Source organism: Silene latifolia, chromosome Y (assembly GCF_048544455.1).
Source record: "Silene latifolia isolate original U9 population chromosome Y, ASM4854445v1, whole genome shotgun sequence".
In the NCBI taxonomy this organism is placed as follows: domain Eukaryota; kingdom Viridiplantae; phylum Streptophyta; class Magnoliopsida; order Caryophyllales; family Caryophyllaceae; genus Silene; species Silene latifolia.
This window is the reverse complement of record NC_133538.1, coordinates 371012217-371034433: the sequence shown is the minus strand read 5'-3', so window position 1 is coordinate 371034433 and position 22217 is coordinate 371012217. Positions and strand designations below refer to the sequence as shown.

The 22217-nt window shown below is 36.5% G+C and overlaps 1 protein-coding gene across 8 annotated transcripts; it reads right to left on the bottom strand.

The window, feature by feature from the left end:
* Positions 1–4773: 4773 nt before the first annotated feature.
* LOC141627327 (clustered mitochondria protein-like) lies at positions 4774–22172 on the bottom strand. Of its 8 annotated transcripts, none has more exons than XM_074440642.1 (28): positions 21708–22172; positions 21516–21577; positions 21219–21408; positions 20606–20746; positions 20362–20515; positions 20035–20228; positions 19816–19917; positions 18752–18887; positions 18535–18663; positions 15947–16340; positions 15265–15369; positions 14213–14331; positions 13550–13658; positions 13321–13461; positions 11318–11443; positions 11056–11226; positions 10483–10569; positions 10050–10184; positions 8914–9054; positions 8740–8808; positions 7960–8118; positions 7465–7521; positions 7337–7377; positions 6545–6664; positions 6108–6417; positions 5921–6028; positions 5725–5781; positions 4774–5328 (listed from the first exon to the last, which is right to left on the bottom strand). In XM_074440642.1, exons 1-28 carry the CDS (start codon positions 21955–21957, stop codon positions 5017–5019), a joined length of 4119 nt encoding a protein of 1372 aa, XP_074296743.1. In that variant the 5' UTR covers positions 21958–22172; the 3' UTR covers positions 4774–5016. The 8 variants fall into 8 exon arrangements, with proteins under 8 accessions (XP_074296743.1, XP_074296740.1, XP_074296741.1 ...); XM_074440639.1 differs by having other exon boundaries at positions 8914–9057; positions 13321–13464; positions 21708–22149; XM_074440640.1 differs by having other exon boundaries at positions 13321–13464; positions 21708–22149.
* Positions 22173–22217: the final 45 nt, after the last annotated feature.

The window sequence follows — 22217 nt, the reverse complement described above, 5'->3', positions numbered from 1 at the left end:
TAAATGGTGTGGCCGAAAGGAGAAACCAAACTTTACTTGATATAGTTCGGTCTATGATGAGTCTAACTGTGCTTCCTAGTTCATTTTGGGGTTTTGCCCTCTTGTCTGCAGTATTTTCACTAAATCGAAGCCCGACTAAAGCGGTCGATAAGACTCCATATGCGATATCGAGAGGGAAAGTCCCTCATTTGTCATTCATGTGTATTTGGGGTTGCGAAGCGTACGTTAAGATCAAGTCTGACAATAAGCTTGCACCCAGGTCTGACAAATGTCTTTTTGTAGGATATCCAAGGGAAACACGTGGCTATTACTTCTACAATAAACACGAGAACAAAGTGTTTGTGGCTCGTGATGTTGTCTTCCTAGAAAAGGAGTTTATTTCTAGGAGACAAAGTGGGAGAAAATTTGAACTTGAAGAAGTTCGAGAGTCACAAACCGAGAATGAGGTAGAGGAGAACGTGGAGGATAGCATTCCTTCTTCCTCTGAAACAGTAATTGTTCCCAGAAAGTCAAGTAGGATTTCTAATCCACCTGACCGCTACCTTGGTAACATCGAAGAGGATGGTGTTTTGTTACTTTTGGAAGTGATGAACCCACCACCTACAAATCGGCCATATCTAGTCTCTACTCCTCGCTTTGGCTAGAAGCCATGCGGTCCGAAATGGATTCCATGTACGAGAACCAAGTATGGGACTTGGTGGATTTACCTGAGGGAGTGCGACCCCTTCAGTGTAAATGGATATATAAAATTAAGCTCGGCGTGGGTAAACATGTGGATGTTTACAAAGCTAGATTGGTGGCAAAAGGTTTCACCCAAGTTCATGGTTTACACTATGACGAAACATTCGCTCCAGTCGCTATGCTTCGGTTCATTAGGATAATCTTAGTGGTTGCCGCATTTCATGATTATGAGATTTGGCAAATGGATGTCAAAACCGTCTTCTTGAATGGGATTCTAGAAGAAGAGGTGTACATGATACAACCTGAAGGTTTTGTGGATACATCTAACCCTAAGAAGGTGTGTAAGCTCAAGAAGTCCATTTATGATCTTAAGCAAGCATCTAGGAGTTGGAATCATCGCTTTGATCATGTTATTAAACAATATAGTTTCACTAGAAGTGTGGAAGAACTGTGTTTATACATGAAGTTTAGTGGGAGTAAGGTTGCATTTCTTGTCCTATACGTGGATGACATATTACTCATTGGGAATGATGTTCCATCACTCACTTCCGTTAAGGAGTGGCTAGGGAAACACTTCCAAATGAAGGACTTGGGAGAGGCACAACGAATCTTGGGTATCCGGATCTATAGGGATAGGTCCAAGAGGATACTAGCATTGAGTCAAGAAGCTTATATTGACAAAGTTCTTGACCGGTTCAATATGAAAGACTCCAAGAGAGGATTTCTACCTATGGGCCAAGGGATTACTTTGAGCAAGTCACAGTCTCCCTCCACCCCAAAGGAAATTGAACACATGAAGACCGTCCCTTATGCTTCCGATGTTGGGTCTATCATGTATGCTATGATTTGCACTCGTCCCGACGTTGCGTATGCCTTGAGCATGACAAGTCGTTATCAAGCCAAGCCTGGTGAGAGTCATTGGATAGCCGTAAAGAACATCCTTAAGTATTTAAGAAGGACTAAGGATTCGTTCTTAGTGTTTGGAGGAGAAACTGAGTTGCGTGTAAGAGGTTACACGGACGCAAGTTTCCAAACCGATCGGGATGACATGAAATCCCAATTCGGCTGTGTGTTTATGCTAAATGGAGGAGCTGTTTGCTGGAAGAGCTTCAAGCAAAGCGTTACCGCGGATTCTGAGTACCTTGCAGCGTCTGAGGCTGCGAAGGAAGCTGTTTGGATTAGGCAATTCATGAAGGGGCTAGGAGTAGTCCATTCCGCCAAAGATCCTATCACTCTATATTGTGATAACAGTGGAGCTATTTTTCAAGCCAAAGAGCCTAAGTCTAGTAACAAATCTAGACACATTGAAAGGAAATACCATGTAATTAGAGATTATGTGGAAAGGAAGGAAATTGACATTTGTAAGGTTGGGACAGATGATAATATTGCTGATCCTTTAACCAAGCCTTTATCAAAGGCTAAGCATGATGGTCATGTCGTCGCTATGGGATTGAGACGAGTACCATATTTTCTTTAGATTAAGGATATGTAATAATTGGATAGTGTATATACTTCCTCCATTCAACTCCACTCTACCTATTTGTATTTTGCACAAATATTAAGAAGGGTGGGGTTGAGTGGAAAATATTGTAAATAAATAATGGGGTATAATGTAATTAAGTGGGGTATGAGTAGAAAAGGGTGGAGTTTGATGTAGAAGTAGTGGGGTATGAGTGGCAAATATTGTAAATAAGTAATGGGGTACGAGGACAAAATGGTCATTTGACATTCCTTTTTAGGAAATAGGTAGAGTGGAGTTGAATGGATGAAAAAGGAAAGATGGTAGAGTGGAGTTGAATGGAGGAAGTATATAATAACATTCATTGTTTTCGCATTCATTTCTTTTATGAATCTTTTATTTAGTGTGACTAAATTATTAATACCTTGTTTACCTGAATAAGTTGTGAAGACAATGTTGAACACTATTCAAGTGAATAAGATGAACATTGTATTTTGTCCATAATCACTTAATGAGGTGACGTCTCGGAGTGACTAGATTGTAAGTCGATTGATGGTTGTTCAACACCATAAGGTCATATGTGATGACTGGTCGATTACATAGGCAGAGTGGGTGACACTTTGCCGGACAGTGACCATTTTGAGAGTCCCTAAGTTCTATTATAGACGCCTGGTCGTGGCGGGGATCTCTAAGATGTTCTAATGAGTAGATTCTTTTGACTGGAGATTATTATCTGAGCAAGTGCAGTTTCCGAGTGACTTTGGTTTTTGTCCTAGGTCGTGCCGTGAAAGGAGGCCAAAAAGGCATTTACTAGGTCATGGTGAGTTGTATTGTGCAATAGGATAAATAGAGCATACAGGAATTGTCCACCCACGTTGGGTAACTATATCTCAAGGCCACTCGAGGAGTTAATGACTACAAATGCGTGGCCACGCTCGGAAGTAATCTGTGAGAGATTTTTCCAGTCAGGTAGTCACACTCCCGATCGAGAAAACCACTCGCGATATGTTCGTGTACAAGTGCGGCCTGAAAGACACCTTGCATTGAGTGGGAGATTAAAACGGACAAGAGAATTGGTAGCGCACACCTTGTGTCGGACAAGTGGGAGATTGTTGGAGTTAGTGTCCTCCACAATAGTGCGTTAACATAATAAATCTCATTAATGGAATATCGTCAAATATTTAATTATTTGATCCACGTCAGTTGATTAACGTAAATCGATAACGGTTGGTCGACTAGAGTTTGACGTTATTGTCGTGAGACAAACGGTGATCAATCGACCCCTTTCTTTGGCCACACCTATAGGAACGAACCCCAATAGACAACTAATTAATTGTATGAGATACAATTTATTTAGTCCCTTGATTTGTAGAGACTAAAAGGTTAGTCAATTATTTTAAGAGAGAATTCGAGTTTTTACGTCATTTCATCAAAATCAGTTACTTTTTCAGTTAGTTTGCCAAACATTTTTTTTATATAACAGTTACCTTATCAGTTCCCAATTTTCAGCTACCTTATCAGTTACCTTCTCGTGTTTCGCCATTTACCTTCTCGCCACTACCTTTTCAGTGTTTTGATTCCATTTTTTCGATTAGTTTTACCAAACAGAGCCTAACACTCCACCCCACCCGGTTTTCCCTTCCCTTAAAGACCAAATTGTTGTTCTTTTTATCATTCACTTACAATTTGCATGTAAATTATTTTGGTCTTGTTCTCTCTAAAAATAATACACATCTCTACTAAAATTGTTAGTATTCATATTAATATTTACTAAGAGAGTTAGTAATATTAAAATATTATCAAGGGTATAATATTAACAAGTTTCTAGTTAAATACTTATTATTTTTGGGTAAGTTCTTGGGTGCAAGATCTTCTCTTTGATGATTTGTAAGGAGGATCATCCATTTGGTATAAGCTCAAGAACAAGCTAGTAAGGTGAACTAGTTTGTGCCCTTTTTACCACAAAATCAATGTAAGGAAATTATTTTTCCTTATACTTTCATTTTTATGTTTTCATATTAGCATACATGTTACATAGATCACCTAAATGACAAATTATGAAATAATTTAATTTTTATTAGAGAGTCTAATATGGATCTATGATCTTTCAAGAAGATGGAGTGGTGAGAAACGGAGAACTATGAGAAGGGAGTTTGGGAGGGAATTTTAGCAACCCATTAGACTGATTAGAGGCAGCAAAGATAAGAGAGTTGTATGGCGAATCGTGATACAATGTGTGCTGAGAGGTGGTAGTGAGTGCAAACTGATGGTAGAACTTACCGAGAAATGTGGTGGTGAAGCAAGGTTGATGGTACAAGTGTAGGAATGTTGTTGGGTTAGCGGTGGTGGCAGACTACCTCTTAACTATAGAAGGGATTATATAACCATTACGGCATTACCTATGGCCTGAAATCAAATCAAAAGTAAAAGAATAATTTGGTGATTACTCGAAAGTCAAAACATAGAACTGACCGGAAGAATCTTCGTCTTCAATTTTTTTCAATCAAGTTTTCCTAAAATTTATAGGTGAACGCGGGATTTGGGAGTACACTAACTACAGAAGCTGGACTTTATTTGAATGCTTAACAACCAGCCAGTCAAACTACTGGATGAAAAGAGAACTCCATTCATGGTTTCCAAAAAAAAATGAAATCACCTTTAAAAAAATCAGCAATTGTTTCAATCGTCAAAATTAATTCACTATTGTCAACTTTATTGGGAATAGTTAGTACACAAAGAAAGAGCTTGGATCAATAGGTCACTGCCATATTTCTCCATCAAAAAATTGTAAAGCCACGATGGAACTTACCAGCTTGTCAACAAAGTATCAATTGTCGTTCTCAGAAGCAAGTTAGCTTGAGATCCCAATTCATAACTTAAGATTTCGACGGTTGACTGTTAGAATCCAACGAGCCCAACCCTTTTCCTAAACCAAAAGGGGCTTCGTTTTCTGGTATCTGATGGGCCAGGTTGCTTGAATCTTCTGTAGTCTGAACCGTTTGTTGGTTTACGTTCATATGCACTTGCTCCTCATATTTAGAGGTCGCATTCGATAGTTGACTACGGTGGGAAGAGCGTTTCGAGTTACCCTTTGTTGAAGCTTTCTTCTTGAGAACAGCTGCAGCTCGAGCACTGTTCACTGAAATACCAGAACCTGACCCTCTAGCCAAAACGGCAGCCTGAAACTCCTATCAAGATTAACAAAATCGCACCTTGATGGTAAGATGGCGGCAGAATTTTAGTTTTTGCTATTCTTCTCACAAACATAACCCAACACACTTTAGATAGTAGGACTAAATAACCCAATCTCACATACTACACTACGTGTCACGGTCAGTTACTACACTTTTCAATTATTTACCTGCAAGAGTGCAAGTGTCTTGTGGCGAGACAAATTGTTTTTCAATACAAGAGACTTTATTGATGTCCATCTCAACAATCAAATGAAGAAGATAACAGATGAAGCATCGTCAAGACATCTTATTGGAAACAATTTTACTAGAGCAAAACAAAAAATTAAAGATGAAAATCACAAGGAAAGGAATCAAAGAGTACTGCCCAGAAATCGAGAGTTTAGAGTTTACCTTCCAGATAACTGGGTCAACATGAGCTGGCTCAACAAGAGCTTGAGTCTTTTTTTTCTGAAAGTTAATTTGCCACAAGAGAACAAACATAAGGTATCCAACCAGAATAATTGAAAATAATATTCACATAACTAGTGCTACAAAAACTTGCAGCTACTAGCTGGAGCTAACTCATCCAATGAAAAGATGTCGCAACCTGAAGCTCGCGCATCTTAAACCTATTCATCCATTCATGCGAGTCACGAGTCCTCAAGTCATCCTCACCAAGCTGTTTCAAGAGTATTTCATGCGTTTTCTTTTCATGCTGTAAAACAAAAGAAAATGTACATTAAAAAAGTGCTTCAAAAAAAATTTGTAGTGCTTTACTAGAGAAAACAACACACCTGATGAGAAAGTTTGTAGTTTTCCATACTATTAAAAGCAATAGCCAACGCATGATAACAGACGGCAGTCTGAACATGCTCCTCACCGAGAAGCCTCTTATTCTTCGTTAAAGCTTCTTGCAGGTATCTCAGAGCTGTACCCATATTCTCAGCATCTTGATACATCATTGCAATGTTAATGAAAGTTGCAGCAACATCAGGATGATCAGACCCAGAGGACAAGCTCAAAAGAAGCAATGCCCTAGACATGTGATGTAATGCAAGCTCCGTTTCGTTGAGGCCGTGATAGAAGAGAGCCATGTTGCCATAGCTGCATGGAACAAGGAAAAGTAAGAATAGCAACCAAATTCTACAGTAGTATACTAGTATGGTTAATATGATGAAGAACTAAGAGAATAAAATTCCCCTTGAAGTACACAACACGTTAGAGAAATCACCTGTGAGCTGTATCAGGATGATCCAAACCAAGACAGCGTTCATTGATAATAAGCTCTTTGTGTTGCTGCATGATGGCTCCACCCAAATCTTGAGCATGATATAGAACCATTGCAAGGTACCTTACAAAGAAAAGATTGATTAGCCTGAAAATACTCAACTACAACCATTAATATCCAATGCCAACAAAATAAAAAGCCATAGCCAAGCCGAAAAGAAATGTGTAAAGGTTACGTATTATTTCCAAACCCGAAAAATAAAAATAACAAGAGGGTATTGAATCCTAAAAGTTGACCAAGAATCGCCAGTAGTACAAGGAGCCCGAACGAGTCAATTACCAGTCTTTGAAAATTATTAACAGAGCCGTTAATGCCAAAATGATTGGGGCCAGCTACAAGGATTCTAGGGATCATTGTCTTAATCAGCAATTCCAGGTGAAACAATGGAAAAGAAAAAAAAGAGAATAGGGAAGCAAAATAAAACGAAATGTCAAAAATTAAAATGGGGAAAATAGGTGTCAAGGCTTAAGACAAATCTGGAGAAAACACATTAGATACTAAGACATGATATGTCAAACTTGATCATCAATTTTTCTTTTTTGCTTCAAATGAGCACACTATGTCGCGAGTAAGAATCGAACCCCCGACCTCATGGCTCATGGTTGGAGTAAGAGAGCTCTTACCACTTGAGCTATCTCTTGTTCTTTCAAACTTGAACATCCTAATGAGTTACTTCCCCGCTAAAACCTAAATTGTTTCTAGTTGCAATTATGCACTCAATATTAAGTAATTTACCTGCAGCAGTTAGCAACTTCTCTATGCATTGGGCCAGTCACCTACAAAACATCATAACCACCTTAGAAGCCGTAAAAGTGAAATACCAAAATTCACACACTTAAGAATAGAGCAGAAAGTATGTGTACCTGCTGCAGGGTAGAAAATGCCTCTGAAAATGATGTATATGCTTCACTCAGTCTTCCCTAGAGAAAACAGAACTGTCAATTGTTAGTGTAGTTTTAACTAGTCTTCATTACAAGCAATGTTTGAGTTTTCAATATGCCTGATAAACAGAAATGTTATGTACAAGCAATATCATACCAGCAGATTCCTCCACCATTCACAAGAGTAGCTGACGAAGAAGGGGGGAGGGGGCGAAATGATCATTACAGAGCATGTGAGTGAGGTTGAAATGAGAGGTGGAAGGTACAAAAAGGAAGGAGAGGGCACAGAAAGGGAGGCATAGTAGGCGCTAGTGATGTATGGGAGAGGTGGCAAAGGAAAGGGCTATGATGGCAAGAGCATAATTGTAACAACTGAATAGAGACTTAAGGAATGACACAACCAGTCACCCCCATGGACTTGGAATGCAATCACCAAAGCACAACGATATGCTTCTAAGTTGAAGGAACGTGACATACCTCCGCCAACTGAACCTTTCCGGTATCAATAAGATCTTTCGTTTCTGAACATACAGGAACTGAATGTTTCACCACAGGTTGCAGATCCACTACATCTGATGTTAGGAAAGGTAATGCCGCACCAAGATCATACTTGCGAGCTGCCAGACTTGCGCCAATCTGACAATAAGACCAAGAAGTGGATCAGTCAGCCTCAATTCCAAATGAACAAACAATCCACACAGCCAGTCCTAACAGTTTGGTATAATTACAGATATATCATTCAAGGAGAAGATTTGCGGAAAATACAACCAAAAACCAAAATAGGACAATTCACAAGCGAAAAGGAAAAAAAAAGACATTGGGAACTTAAGATCATGTGTACGACCCTATGTGATATGTCTAAACAGCATCCTTAGTCACTTAGATTGTTAGGGGAGTAAAAAGATAATGTAGCTACATGGTAGGATAAATCATTGGATAGGAAATATAGTCGTAGAACCCCCAGCTCCATGCTTGTAATATATTATCATAAATGATGTCACTCTTCTTCAATTTGCCACCAGATCCCTCTATAAGCTAAGACCAGATACTTCTGGCAAGTTCAGATGATTTATTCAGCAGTATTGAACACAGTATCTGAATAACAACCACATATCTATTTCATGTCACCAACCTGACATACATTCATTATGACATAGGACGATACACAATTTTTACTAGCTCGCCACAGCAACCCAAATTAAACACTACCTATTTAATACAACAGTTTAATCCTAAGGTTGGATTTATCGTAGTTACCTTCTTGCAGAGATTGCGAATCACTGAAACTTTCCTGACCCGAGTCCTTAAATCCTCTGGCAAATCAAACTACAAAACAAAAAGTATATTACAGTTACAATTGTAAAACAAACTACATTCTTTGGCAATGACCGAAAGGTGAAGAGCAAAGTCAAACAAACATCCCAGATGTACCTGATATTTGAATTTAGCGAATTCCACAATTTCAGACCATAATCTTTCAGAGCACAAGCCCAAATAGGAAGACAAATTTGTTCTGGCAAATGCTCCATTCTTCGACCTGTTTTTTCCCCTCGTTGCCTTTTGATTTCCTGCCTGCTAGTGAGTTTCAAAAAAAACAGTAAGGCCATGTTCTTTTGGACTTCTATTTGCCTCTTTAAGTTCAGTTCAGTTCCTATAAGTTAAGTTCAGCTCTTATAAGTTCAGTTCAGCTCCTATACGTTAAGTTAAGAAGTTAAGTTCAGCTCCTATACGTTAAGTTAAGTTCAGCTCCTATAAGTTCAGTTTAGACAAGTTCATACAACTTATACTAACTATAAATTCATACCCGTTTTTTAATATTGATGAATTAAAAAAAATAGTACGCTTTTCATTAAAATCAATGCAAAAAAATCCAATATTAAAATTATCCTATGCACATTATTCTATAAAAAAAAAAAAAAAAAAAACACTCACGCAGTAACTACATCCACACAAATTAGTGTAAGTAAAATAGTCAAACACATACTACCTGTTATCTTCTTCTACATCTAACATCTAACAAATTAGTGTAAGCGAAGGAAGCTAAATAAGCTATGTACAAGGTACGAAATAACATAGTAAAAGACATTTGGCGAGACAAATGGATTCGATGATGCAAGTGAAAATGAAGATGAACATGAAAGTGACGAGGATGATAATATGGAAATAGATGGTTAGAAAAAAAATGTACTATGTTCAGCTCATATAAGTTCAGTTCAGCTCTTATATACAAAATTAACTTACATAAAACCCAAAATTTTTATAATTACAGTTCGACTTCTATAAGTTCAGTTCAGCTCTTATAAGTTCAGCTCAATTTCTATAAGTTCAGTTCAGTTCAGCTCTTATAAGTTCAATTCAGTTCAGTTCACTTCCTATAAGTTCAGTTCAGCTCCTATAAGTTCAGTTCAGTTCAGCAACTTGAAGTCCAAAAGAACAGGGCCTAAGTAGAGAGAAATATAATCATAAAAACATTTATACCAAGTCCTGAATTCTTGCTCAAAGAGAAAAGTAAATACTGAAACTAATAGACAAATAAAAGTGAAACCAAAATCTCCAAAGTGGCTCACCTTCTTGTGAGATCGGCGCAGCAAGACGTTGCTGCTGGTTTTTTCCGGAACAGTTTGAACATCTCCAAAGAAACAATTGAAGAAATGTGATATAGCAGGACCAACTTCATGTTCCTCTGTATCTCTCAGGACATCCTACAATACCGTAGAATTAACACTAGAAACATACTCCCTATCATTCATGATTTCATGGTATATGAAGTGGTTGACATTTATATTTGTTACATCGCAGAAGATGTTCTACGTAACATAGTAATTCCAAAATGTTGAGTACAAAATAGAGAAAATCTGAGATGATAAATTTCAATTTCATATGTTTTTCCCTAGTACTTGCCCTTTTATGGGAATTATCGAATTGTGAATAAGTAACCTCATGACTTAAATTTGCGCTTCAAGACAAAGGTAGCATAAAACATAAGCACGGAAATATTACCTTCAGCAAGTGCTTTGCAGACCTAACTGCAATCTCGTTAACAAAGATGTCCCAAAGATGAGGCATATGTTTTGTACCTTCAGCTACCTAATCAAAGAATCACAAAATGATAAAACTAAATTACTTATTCAATTTTTTAACTGATGTCACAGTAAACAAGGACCAGGAAAACCTCATAAGTGCTAACAAATAAAAAATGACCACCTCAAAAAATTTCTAGACGGGGCATCTTGAACAAAAATAGAGGACCAACTATCGATTCATAGTTCATAGTTCACCGTCATAGTTATCGCAAAAATTCCAAGGGAAATACGTAGTACTGTATTTCACTAATGCTTCAAGTGAACTTAAACCTGTCATATCAACTCTTTATTACACCATTAAATAAAGGAGCAACATCCGCACAGTAAAACACAATTCCTCAGCTACTTTAAAAATTTACAAACACAAGAACTCTCTGCTGAGCTGAGTGTAATGCATTTCTCAAACCATATCACAAAAAGTTAGCTGTTACTCACTTTTAACACCTAGAAATCGTAAACTAATTACTATTATGTCAGCAAATGCGCTTACTTTTCCAATATATCGGACATTAATCCCATGAGTATGAAGTTGTTCAGTTAAAGTCTGGCCATCCATTGGTGATACTTCAAGTTTGCATAGATCCTGTATAAATGTTGGCAGCACAACATCTGTGAGGTACAAACTTGGCTCCTTCACACTACTTTCATCTGCCGCTATATCCTGAAAACAAACTGACAATTAGTGACTTTTATCTCATTTAGATAGACTACTGATACAAAATAATCAGCCATCAGAATGTAGCAAAACTCACTTCAGGGGACCCAGCTAACTTGAACTCCGTGAATACATTTGGATTGAAACTTATTACATCACTTGTTTCAGTGGTAGTAGATAAATAATCTTTAGCAGTAGCTTTACCCTCTTCTTCAGAAATATCCTGCAGAAAGCAGCAAGAGCTAAACATCAAGAAACACGATCTTGTAAAAAGATGCATCTCCATTCTAATGGGAAAAAAAAAATTAAACAGGAAGAGAAAAACAAACAGTCTCATTGGATGGACCATTCATTTTGATTCAATAATAAGCCCGGGCAATCAGACCCTCGAGGGCTTTGCGAGTCATTTGCATATCATTGCACCATAAAACGTCGCGCTAAAATAAGTATATAGCTGAACACAAATAGCAAATAAAGTGGTCATGCAAATATGTCTTCACGCTCTCAATACTATGCACCAATTATCATCTAACCATGTTCAATTTCAAATGGATGATTACATCTCCCAATAATCAATATCAATGCATGACTCTGTCCTGATTACTTCTGTCTCTTTGAAACAATGATACGAGAATACAAGTTCCCAAAGACAACAGAAATTGACAATTCCATACTCTACATGAGTTTTGTCACAAATATGCTAGGTAAAAAATAAACATGATGCAATTGATGACACTTTTAAGGTGGTTAATGCGAATTCCAAATTTGGAAACTTCCATTATCAACGAGATATAGAAGAAATGCTTGTTGAAATGAGCAGGAGGTAAGGAGATTGATGCTTATAGAAAAGCAAATGAAGCGTCAAAGTTCAACGGAGGCATCATGTTATAATACTTATCTAATAGGCACACCTAATACTTACCAAAAGCGTAATGTTGATAACTTGCTCAATTATCCTAGAAAATTCTACCAGTCATTATAAATGATGAGCTATTCCTCTAGCTTTTTCTCCACCCACTAAATCTCTAGTACAACAAAAATATTTGGCTATCTTCCTCCCCCATACAACCTCCACAACTTCTAGTGATCTTTTCATGAAAGAGCAAGTAATCCAGGTTCAAAAGTGAAAATGCTTCCCTCGCTAACAAAACCACGAAAGTGGTAATTGAGCCCCATTACTTTGCCTGATTGTGAAATTAAACCCCTTAAGTTTAGAATGTAGTGATTAGGCCCATAAGTTATATAAAAGGTGAAATTAAACCCCTTATCCAAAATCTCATGAGAAATTCAATATATCATATATAAAAAGTGGAATTGATTATACTTGTTACAAAATATACAATCAAAATTCAAAAAAAAAATTAACAAATGAAATCATAATCTAAAATGAATTAACATCAATTAGAGAAGATTTTAAATTATTTTATAAAAAAACATATTTAAATTTTATAAAATAACTAAATAATTTTCCTAAAACTGATTACAATTCCTTAAAAAATATACAGTATATAATTTTTTTTTTTGTTTTTGAAAAAAAGTTGAATACTCTAAAAATATATGTGCCAGATTTTAGTTGTATAAAGCTTTCTTACGTAGCAAAGAAATGTTTTAATAATTTTCTCAAAAAATATAAAATAAAATAAAAATATTCATTTTTTTTAGAATTTAAAAACATAATTTATTTACATTTTAAAAATTTGATCTTTTTTTTTAAATAAAACATAACTAATTTCGGTTTTTACGATATGAGAAAATGAATTTCTCATGAGATTTTGATATGGGGCATAATTTCACTTTTTGCAAAAGTTAAGGGGCTTAAACACCCCAATTTGAACTTAAGGGGTTGAATCTCACGATTAGACTAAGTTAAGGGGCTAATTTACTACTTTCGCGCTAACCAAACATTGCACTTGAGAAAAATACATTGCAACGGCACATGCATAATGATTTTTAATCGAATAAAAAAGATGACAAGAAGCGATCATTTGATGCTTCAGACTTTCTGAGGCTAAACTTTAGTCACGTAAAGTTGGCATAATGATTTTTAATCGAACAAAACTTTGAAGTCACGTAAAGTTGGCATAGCAAATAGGCACTTACTTGGCTATCAGAAGTTACTAGTACGCATGAGACAGTTTGTACATCCATATCAGCATTTACACCACCATTTGATGCTTCAAAGGCTAAACAATCTTTTTCATCACAATTTGATTCAGAACTTGACCGTTTTGCAGCTTCAACCTTCTTCACAGTTTATGAATAAAAAGCGGATTAGAAAAGGCCAACAGAGACCCTTTTAATTGTATTGCAGATTATGGTGTTGACTCACTTGGCAAAAAGCGCTAATAAGCTCAGGCCTCAATATACAAAAGCGAGATCTCGGACCGGTATAATTTGCATCACGTGGAGTAACTCTCATTAAATCCAGAAGATAATGCCTATCATTGGAAAATGTTAAAAGAAGAGAATCAGAAATGGTGAATGAAGAAAAGTAGTCACGTTCACCACAGGAAAATAGTCATACTATGGTCAGCTGAAATGTGACGCACTGCTATCCAAAGATTATTGAAAATCCAGAAGAGAGATTTTTACATACAATACACACGGTTAACTCCAAGTTGTTGCATAATAACTATGTACACTGAGGTATAATCGTCGGTTAATGAAGAAATCCCGAGAATTTAATCATAGTTAAATTTGTTAATTAAACAGAACTACAAGGAAAACAATTAACCCCAAGTTGTTGTTCTTCTATACTCACCTAAAAGTTTTGTAGATGCATGCACAAACTCTGGTAAGTATAATTGTCTGATTCCATCATGTTCAAAAAACCTAATAACACTAAGTCTTACGCTCTATTAAGATGGAAAACGAGAATGTGAAAATAAGAATGGAGAGCTAATAATTTCCCTTGGACAAGAACACGAATTAATCACGAGTAAAACTAGCAGAAACAATCAATATCAGAAGAGCAGTAAGTTGAAGTTATCACCTGTCATCACTACCCACAATACCCTTACATTCCACAGGTGCAGCTAGTTTGAATACATTTCCATGCTCATCAGATACACTGTGCTCTTTCAAGTGAAGCCGCTTCGCAGCCTCCAATACCTACCATCGCAACAAGTCTCACTATTAACTACAAGTAGTTACTAAAGCAGTTCTACAAAGTTTCCAAAAAAATAGAAAGATTTGCTGGATGCGCACTATAGCACTATGTAACAGTTCCTTCTTTGAGACAGAACTTAATGTGCACGCTTGCCTCGCTTCGCGGCAAGAACACAGACATTGTGAACAAATGCTAGTGATGGATTGCCCATTCGAAACAAGCTGGAGAGGGTCGTGGGTCAGCGTGCCAAGAATCTCTAGTCGCAAACACGAGTTGACACATTCAATAAAAGATCAATGATCACAACAAAGTTTATTGTATTGAGCATAAGCAACTAAGCATAAGTAACTACTTGAAACAGGAAGTCAATTTTATTGGCAAGGGCATCTCCAATAGAAAACTAATGAAAAGAAACGTTAAGTGTGCTGTGTGCACAATAGCACACTTAACTCTAACAAGGTAGAGCATGGAGTGAAATTGATGTCCAGACTTCCAAAACTACACATCAAAAATCCAGCAAGCATGACTTACATAATATGGTGACAGTTGGTGACACTTTAGATCATTGTAGAGGTTATACTTAAAGCGGATGCATCCCCAACGTAACAAAATGATAATTTTGTGGTAATAAAATGACTTAGGTAACTTCACAATTGAGATTTGAGAACCATACAATGGTCTCAAATAAGAAATTAGTAATAGGAGGAAAACAACAACCACACAGAAGCCTGACAGTAAAGTAAAAAGGGTTGGATTATGCGAAACATGCCACACAACAAAGGCTTCTCTCTAATTCCACTGTATAAAATGTGCCAATTCAACAAGGCAGCGCTATTATAAAAATTTAGCATAAGCCACAAATCACGAAAAAATCAAAGGAACCACAACAATTAAGATGTGATCACTGATTTAAGAGGTCAGACACCGTTTCTCACCTTGCAATGAAAACCTTCATTCCAGCAAATCTTTTTCCCATTATCCACAGAACCATATAAAAGGGAGTCCGATTTATCACCTTGAAGGATGCCAGGCAAAACACTCTGAAAAAGCAAAATTAACAATGGGTATTAAAATAGGCTAAAGGATAATACAAGCAACGATATCAAAAATGCATCAGAGATTGCCACTTACGGTGGCATAAGCAAAGGTTATATCCGAATGACCCATAATGAAAATTGTCTAAAGAGGTGCTTTGGCAGACAGCCACTTCAATATAAGAACAGACCCGTTATAAAAGTAGGCTCATCAAGGTATTATATAACAAAACAAAATAGACAAGCAGATTTCCGAGGCGCGTGTACCAAAAAAATAAAACCAAAGGAATAAGAAAGTAGAGATAGCAAGTAAACATACAACATAACCAACACGCATTATGTTTTCAAACCCAAGTATGTGTACTCTAAGAAAGGCTTGGGTCTAAATATAACCAGATGCAAATAGACAAAAATGTAGCACACAAACTCAAAATCCTGACTGTAGTTGCGAAAAAGTCGAATGGGATAGGGTTGTGGTGGCAGATAAGGATGTAAAAACTACAAGACGGCCGGTAAAAAAAATTAAAAAATTAAACAGGAGTGACAAATGCAAATTATAGACAAGCAGGACATCTAATCACACCTGGGCAACTACTCTGTGACCCCTATAATCAATAATGGCCATTGCAAGATTATACAATCCTGGAACATCGGCTTCCTGGTACGCCTTGGTGCCTTTCAAGTCATTATTTGCAGAAGCGTATGTAGCTTGCTCAGTATCAACGAACTGAACTTCAGGAGCATCAAAGGGTTCAATAACAACTCCATTCTCATCTTCTACTCTTGAGCCATTTGATTCAACCCCATTGCCAAGGTCAGTTGCTGCATCAGATAGTTTATCCACAATTTTACCACTTGAGTTATGCTGGACGGGCGTTATGTTATTTTTCACATTAGCATTTGTTTTGTGCTTCCTAGGAAGCTGCTCGAGGTCCGCATCAACAGCAAAACTGAAGAATATATTGTTGTGCACATACCTAATAAAAGCATATAGATGTTGATGAGCAACCAACTACCAAACAAAAAAGCAGGTGCGAAGGCAAAAACAGAAATCAATGGACACACATGGAGCAACTCTAAATACTAGAATATTCCACTGATTAGGATGTAAGAAAAATACATTTAAAAAAGGGTAAAGAAGAAAGATGAAGATTGTGTGACACTGCCCCCCATCCAGAAACGAGGTGATTCATTAATTGTAAATCAATGGTGTGATAACTGGAATAGGAACAAACAGAAGAGGATCAATAACCAATGTTAAAAATAATAAAGCAATCTGGTATGTTAGATCAGGAGTAAGAAATTACGAGACTTCAGACGTATGCAGTATGTGTCCACAAGATTAATCAAGATACTAATTTAGTATTCATCATCATTAAAAAAAAGTGAAAAATTTATTAAAAGAAAATTAACATATTATTTTGACAGTCTGGCACTCTGGAATCAGCGACTTTAAGGAACATAGGCACTCGTATCTAAAGATGGAACTGGGACCATGGGAGAATGGGAGAATGGAATGACATAACCCAACAGCGGTATGAGCAGAGAGGGGGGGGGGCACAGTGGCCAAGGCAGACATGAATTTTTCAAAATTACATGCATGGGACAGGTTAGCCATCTGACAGCACATCTCATGCACAGGTATATTTGAAAATACGAAAAATAAAAGACAAATTAACCCCACACAGCAAGGGCACACGGCCCAGTGGTGCATAGATATTGGAAACCAAAACTATAACGCCGTGCTCTAGTCTTTTCATAGCAAACATTCAGTGTAGATATTTTATTTTATTTTATTTTATTATAATCCTAACACTCTATAAATACCACAATTATCCAACTCAATTATCCCACCTAGTCTCTTACTTCTCTCTTTATCTATCGTTCAATCTTATAATTTCACTTTCATTCTTATGATCTTATTTACTCAACATCCAAGTGTTCAATATATAAGTCAATTCTTAACTCCTAGCTTTTCTATATTTCGTTTCTGAACTCCTAAATGTAAAAAAAAAAAGTTCTAAAATTCCTAACAACATCTCATTTACTCATCAACCAAGTGTTCAATATGAGTCAATTCTTTTCTCTATCTCGCTTCTAAAACGCCTAAACTTAAAAAAAAAAAAAAAAAAAAAAAAAAAAAAAAAAAAAGCTTCAAGTTCAAAACTTCCTACCGAAGGTTGTGGGCACAAAAAGACGTTTTCTGATAAAAAAAACAATCATGGAAATGGGCTGCAATTTGTTCTAAGTTCGAAACTCTTTGCACAATATCGAGGCCAACCCAATAGTGATGATTTTGTTCCACACATGGAAATGAACTTAGCAAAAGATGCATATTCGATCTAAGGTTTAATATACCTTATACACACATTTTCGCTTGCATAGTAGATCTTAGGTTTAACTTTGAAAGTGCGTTATCAATGACCAAAAGCATATTTTGGTTATAGTCGTAAAAATGTTGTTCTGGAACCTAGAGATGAATTAGGTAGATAAAAATCATTCATGGCTTTTTAGAATCTTCAAAAATACGCTAAGCATGTAAAATAAAGGTAATGAAACACAGGCTGCAATACCTCATGTTAGTGGGCTTCAAACATATTAATAGACTACACTCTCTCCAGAAAAATTTGACAGAAAATAGTCAATATCAGTTAAAGGGCACAAGGAGGTGACACACTAACACCCATATTCAAAAAGAAGTCAAAGGGATGGTGCACCGTGCACCTACACAAAAGAAAAGTTAGATTCATAAGCTTACTCTCATGAGTAATTTTATCTACAAAAGACACAACTCTATCTAAATTCCAACTTTCTCAAAATGTAGCACCATCTAGATAGTTTAGCACCAAAAAAAGGATATAAAAGAGTACACAATACTCAAATATATCCATGCAATTAACTTATAATGATTCAGTGCAAAGAAAATGAGTGATTGTATCATCAACAAAACCAAACATGTTGCAAATTGCAATCAGCAATATCAAGACATACTATGCTCAAACCCAAAGAACAGGAAGCCGGGAAAATAACGAGACAATTGTTTCCTCAGTTAGTACATCTATAAACGTTCACAAGAAAGCAATTTATAAAAATGTAAATGCTGCCAAAAAATAATGACAACCAAAAAAAACATGAATTATCTCTTCAGGTTATCATTACAGTTATACTTACATGTGAAAACATTCAGGGTCTGTTGGGTTGATTGGAGGTATGCATTTGTTAATAACTCCAACAGCACCATTCATAGCAGCCTCAACAAAATCAGAAGTTACTTTATAAAGAGCTCTATTACGTAAAATCCTGGGGGGAGAAAATGAGCTCAGACAGTCAAAATGTAAGAAACATATTCTCATATGCTAACACAGAAACACTCGTAATAAGCATGCACCTTTCCTGAGGAGTTGTATGAGGAAACTCTCGGCAAGACTGCAACTCTTCATTCCAATCCCTTTGCATGCCAATTAGCTCGCTTCCATACGTAAGGGTGAGAGCATTTTCTGCCCTCGCTGCATCACGACTATGACCTGCAGAATAAACAAAGAGGATAAAGTTTATAGACACCGGACACACCAGAGTTTATAATATACTATCAGCAATGCATAAATCTTTCAAGAGTGTCTAACTGTACATACCAGAACACAATAACCACTCAGGGAGCTTTCAAGGTCAATGAAGAAGGCCAAGAATAAGAAAAGAATCAACATTTACGCTCAACTACTAGTCTTGTATAAGCAATGCACCTCAATGATTTTGTTGCTTAGCCAAATTAAACTGACTATCAAGGTAAATAAATCAAGATGTGTTGGTTGTTATTTCTTGTCTACAAATAACAAGTTATTAACACAAATTTATTCATTTTTATATCCTTCAACACCTTCCAATTCAATAATAAAGGTATCTATAACCAAACAAGTCCTCAATCCTTAAGCAGGAACATATTCACAAACTCATAACATCCTCTTGAGTTTAAACAACAGCCCTAAAAGATCGTCAGATTTTAAGTTATATCAGAAATCTTCATTTCCTTCTTTTCTTTACTGCACATTGGCTTCAATACAAACCATGCTACTTGTGACTCTTTATTTATATACACTCAATATGTAGGTCTACTTGTGCATAACCCTTATCGATCCGAATACTCACCCTAACATCAATAGAAAGGTTCTATGAAAAATGTAGAGAAATAGATGACTTTAAAAGAGATATAACTAATCTAAGCCTTTCAACAAAAGATCTCTCTATAAACTCTAGAAAACTCCAATAATGTAAACTTCTCATAGAACTTTTCTTTTGAATACATTTCCCTTTGGCCTTTACCTAATATTGAATTAAATAAGAAGTCAATTAAAAAAGAACAAAAAAAATGGAATGACCATGTAAAGGCTACTCAACCCATTTAATGGGTGATTAATAACACAATTTTACATATAGAAGCGACAACGTATACATTACCAGGTGGTGGATATGGAGCAAGCCATGAATTTGGAGGCAAAAAAGACTGAGCATTCTCAAATGGGTGTGCAGAAGCTTTCTGCTCCAAAATTTCCTTGAAAGCTTCAAAAAAAAAAAAAAAAAAAAAAAAAAAAAACTTTTGGCTGGCTAATATTGAATTAAATAACAACTCAAGAGAATCTCAACCCACAGCAAACTGAAGTTTGGGAAATTTTCTACCTTTCTTAAGTTTTGGGCTAATTTTTTGCATGAGTCCAATAAGAGTTGTTGCTTCAAAAGAACTTTTGGCTGGCTTAGGATCTAAACAATTTCCTGCAGTTGAATTAACGTAAAACCCTTGTGTTGTTCCTGTTACGCAAAAGTTGCTTCCTTCCAGGGTTATCACATCCAAATAAATTAAGTCCCCAACAAGCCTGACAAATCAAACAATTACCACATTAAAAAACATTAAAAAATCATGATCCCTGTTGAGTTCATCCAAACAGCAACTGTAATCCATATTGAAAATAAGAACAGACACTCATGGAGAGAGGATTCGAAATTCACCTTCGATGAGTAGGGGGAGGGTTTAATGATGAGAATACTAAGCTCTCAACACATTTTATCTCTTTTGAGGAAGAAGGAAACAATTTACTAAAACAGCTAGTAATGTCTTCCATGAAACCAAAACCTTCCATTTCCGGAACTGCATTGACAGAATCTGCAACCATAAAAATATACTAAGCGTTATTCAAAACTCGGGTTATACAAAGCAGTCCGTAACATGAAGCAAAGGATCAAAATTTACAACCTTGTTTGGTTTCTGATGTACTACGTAGTCTCTCATGCTCCAAAGCAAGAGATGTTGAAAGTGAAGCATGAATGGTTGAAACAGAAAGCAACTCCCGTGTACGGTGAACATGAAATCGCACCGACCTATCATCATAATAAGCTGCAAACCAGGTATCGGCATCAATATAGTGATAACTCTTGCTAGTTATAAGATTTAATTTTCATTTGCTTTTCTCATATTGGACATACAAAATGTTCCTTTTATACCATTTATATTGTTCCTCTTTGACTTTGGAAGTCAACTCTGACTGCTGCCCAACTATGGACTAGCAGATAACGTGCGCAAATGAGTCATCTGCTAATTAATGACATCCGCCAATTGATATATTCACTTCGTTAAGTTCATCTACACTAAAGGATGCAGCTACGGATAAATTTACCTTAAATCCATACATTCGCTCTATTTGACTACCACTTGTTTGGATTGATAAGAGATGAACAAATATTGAGGTAAGATTATAAGAAGTAGTTCAATAATATATAGATCATTCAATGTATTCCATTCCTAATTATGTTCTAATAAAAGGTACTCAAAGTTGTTTCGATTCGATAAGTTGTCTGGAGTGACCTACCAAAAACCATTTCCAAGGAACAATCTCCAGTAGTAATATCAGCAACTTCAGAAATCTCATTATAATCTTCAAGGGAATGAACAGCACCGTCTTTCGTGTGCAACAACAAATCATAACAAGTAAAGAAACACGTCTCCCGTGCATCAAGAAGAAACTGCCTCACATCCATCACCGAATCACCAGGGTTCAGCTGCATCAATTACCACACACACCGTTACTAACTACCATTCTCAATTATTAATTAATAAATTCAATAATATAAACAGTTAAAAACACCATTTTTCCGCTTTATCATACCTGCAGCTCGAGCTTGTCGCCACCAAATGTCTTAACAGAAACCGGATAAAGATGAAATTCATCTGTACACTCCGCTCATTAGCAACCAATTCCTCATATAAATTCATTCGGTTATACCGAGTATTTTAATCAACGGTAAAGAAATGATTGGGACGGAGGGAGTAAAAATTACACAAAATGATTAATCATTACCTTGCCTATTATTAACCGGGTCGGAAGGCGGCTCCTCCGAAACCGCCTCCTCAGCAGCAGCAACGACTCCATTTGCTTCAACAACCGGTTCATCACTAGCAGCAACAACATTAACTACAGAGTCGACATTGTCAACAACAATTTCCGAGGATTCCGACGAAACCGGCAACGGCGAAGCATCGATATTGGAATTGGTATTCGATGAATTTGCACCCTTTCGATTTTTTCCTTTATTAGTCTTCCCCGCCATTTTCTCAATAACTAACAATCAATCAATCAATCAAACGGAACTACTGTTAGTAATTACCTTTGGTTGTTCAATTAAATTTCTAAGGGTTTTGGGAAGAAGAGGAGAAAACAGAAATGTGAAGAATTCAACGAGCGGAAAACCCTAACTGATAAACCCACGATAAGTATGTGTCGTTGCGTACTGCTTGCGTGTGCAAAAAGATAGACGAACTTGTCAAATGGCCCAACATTATATGAGAGCAACATTTGTTGGCCCAAAAC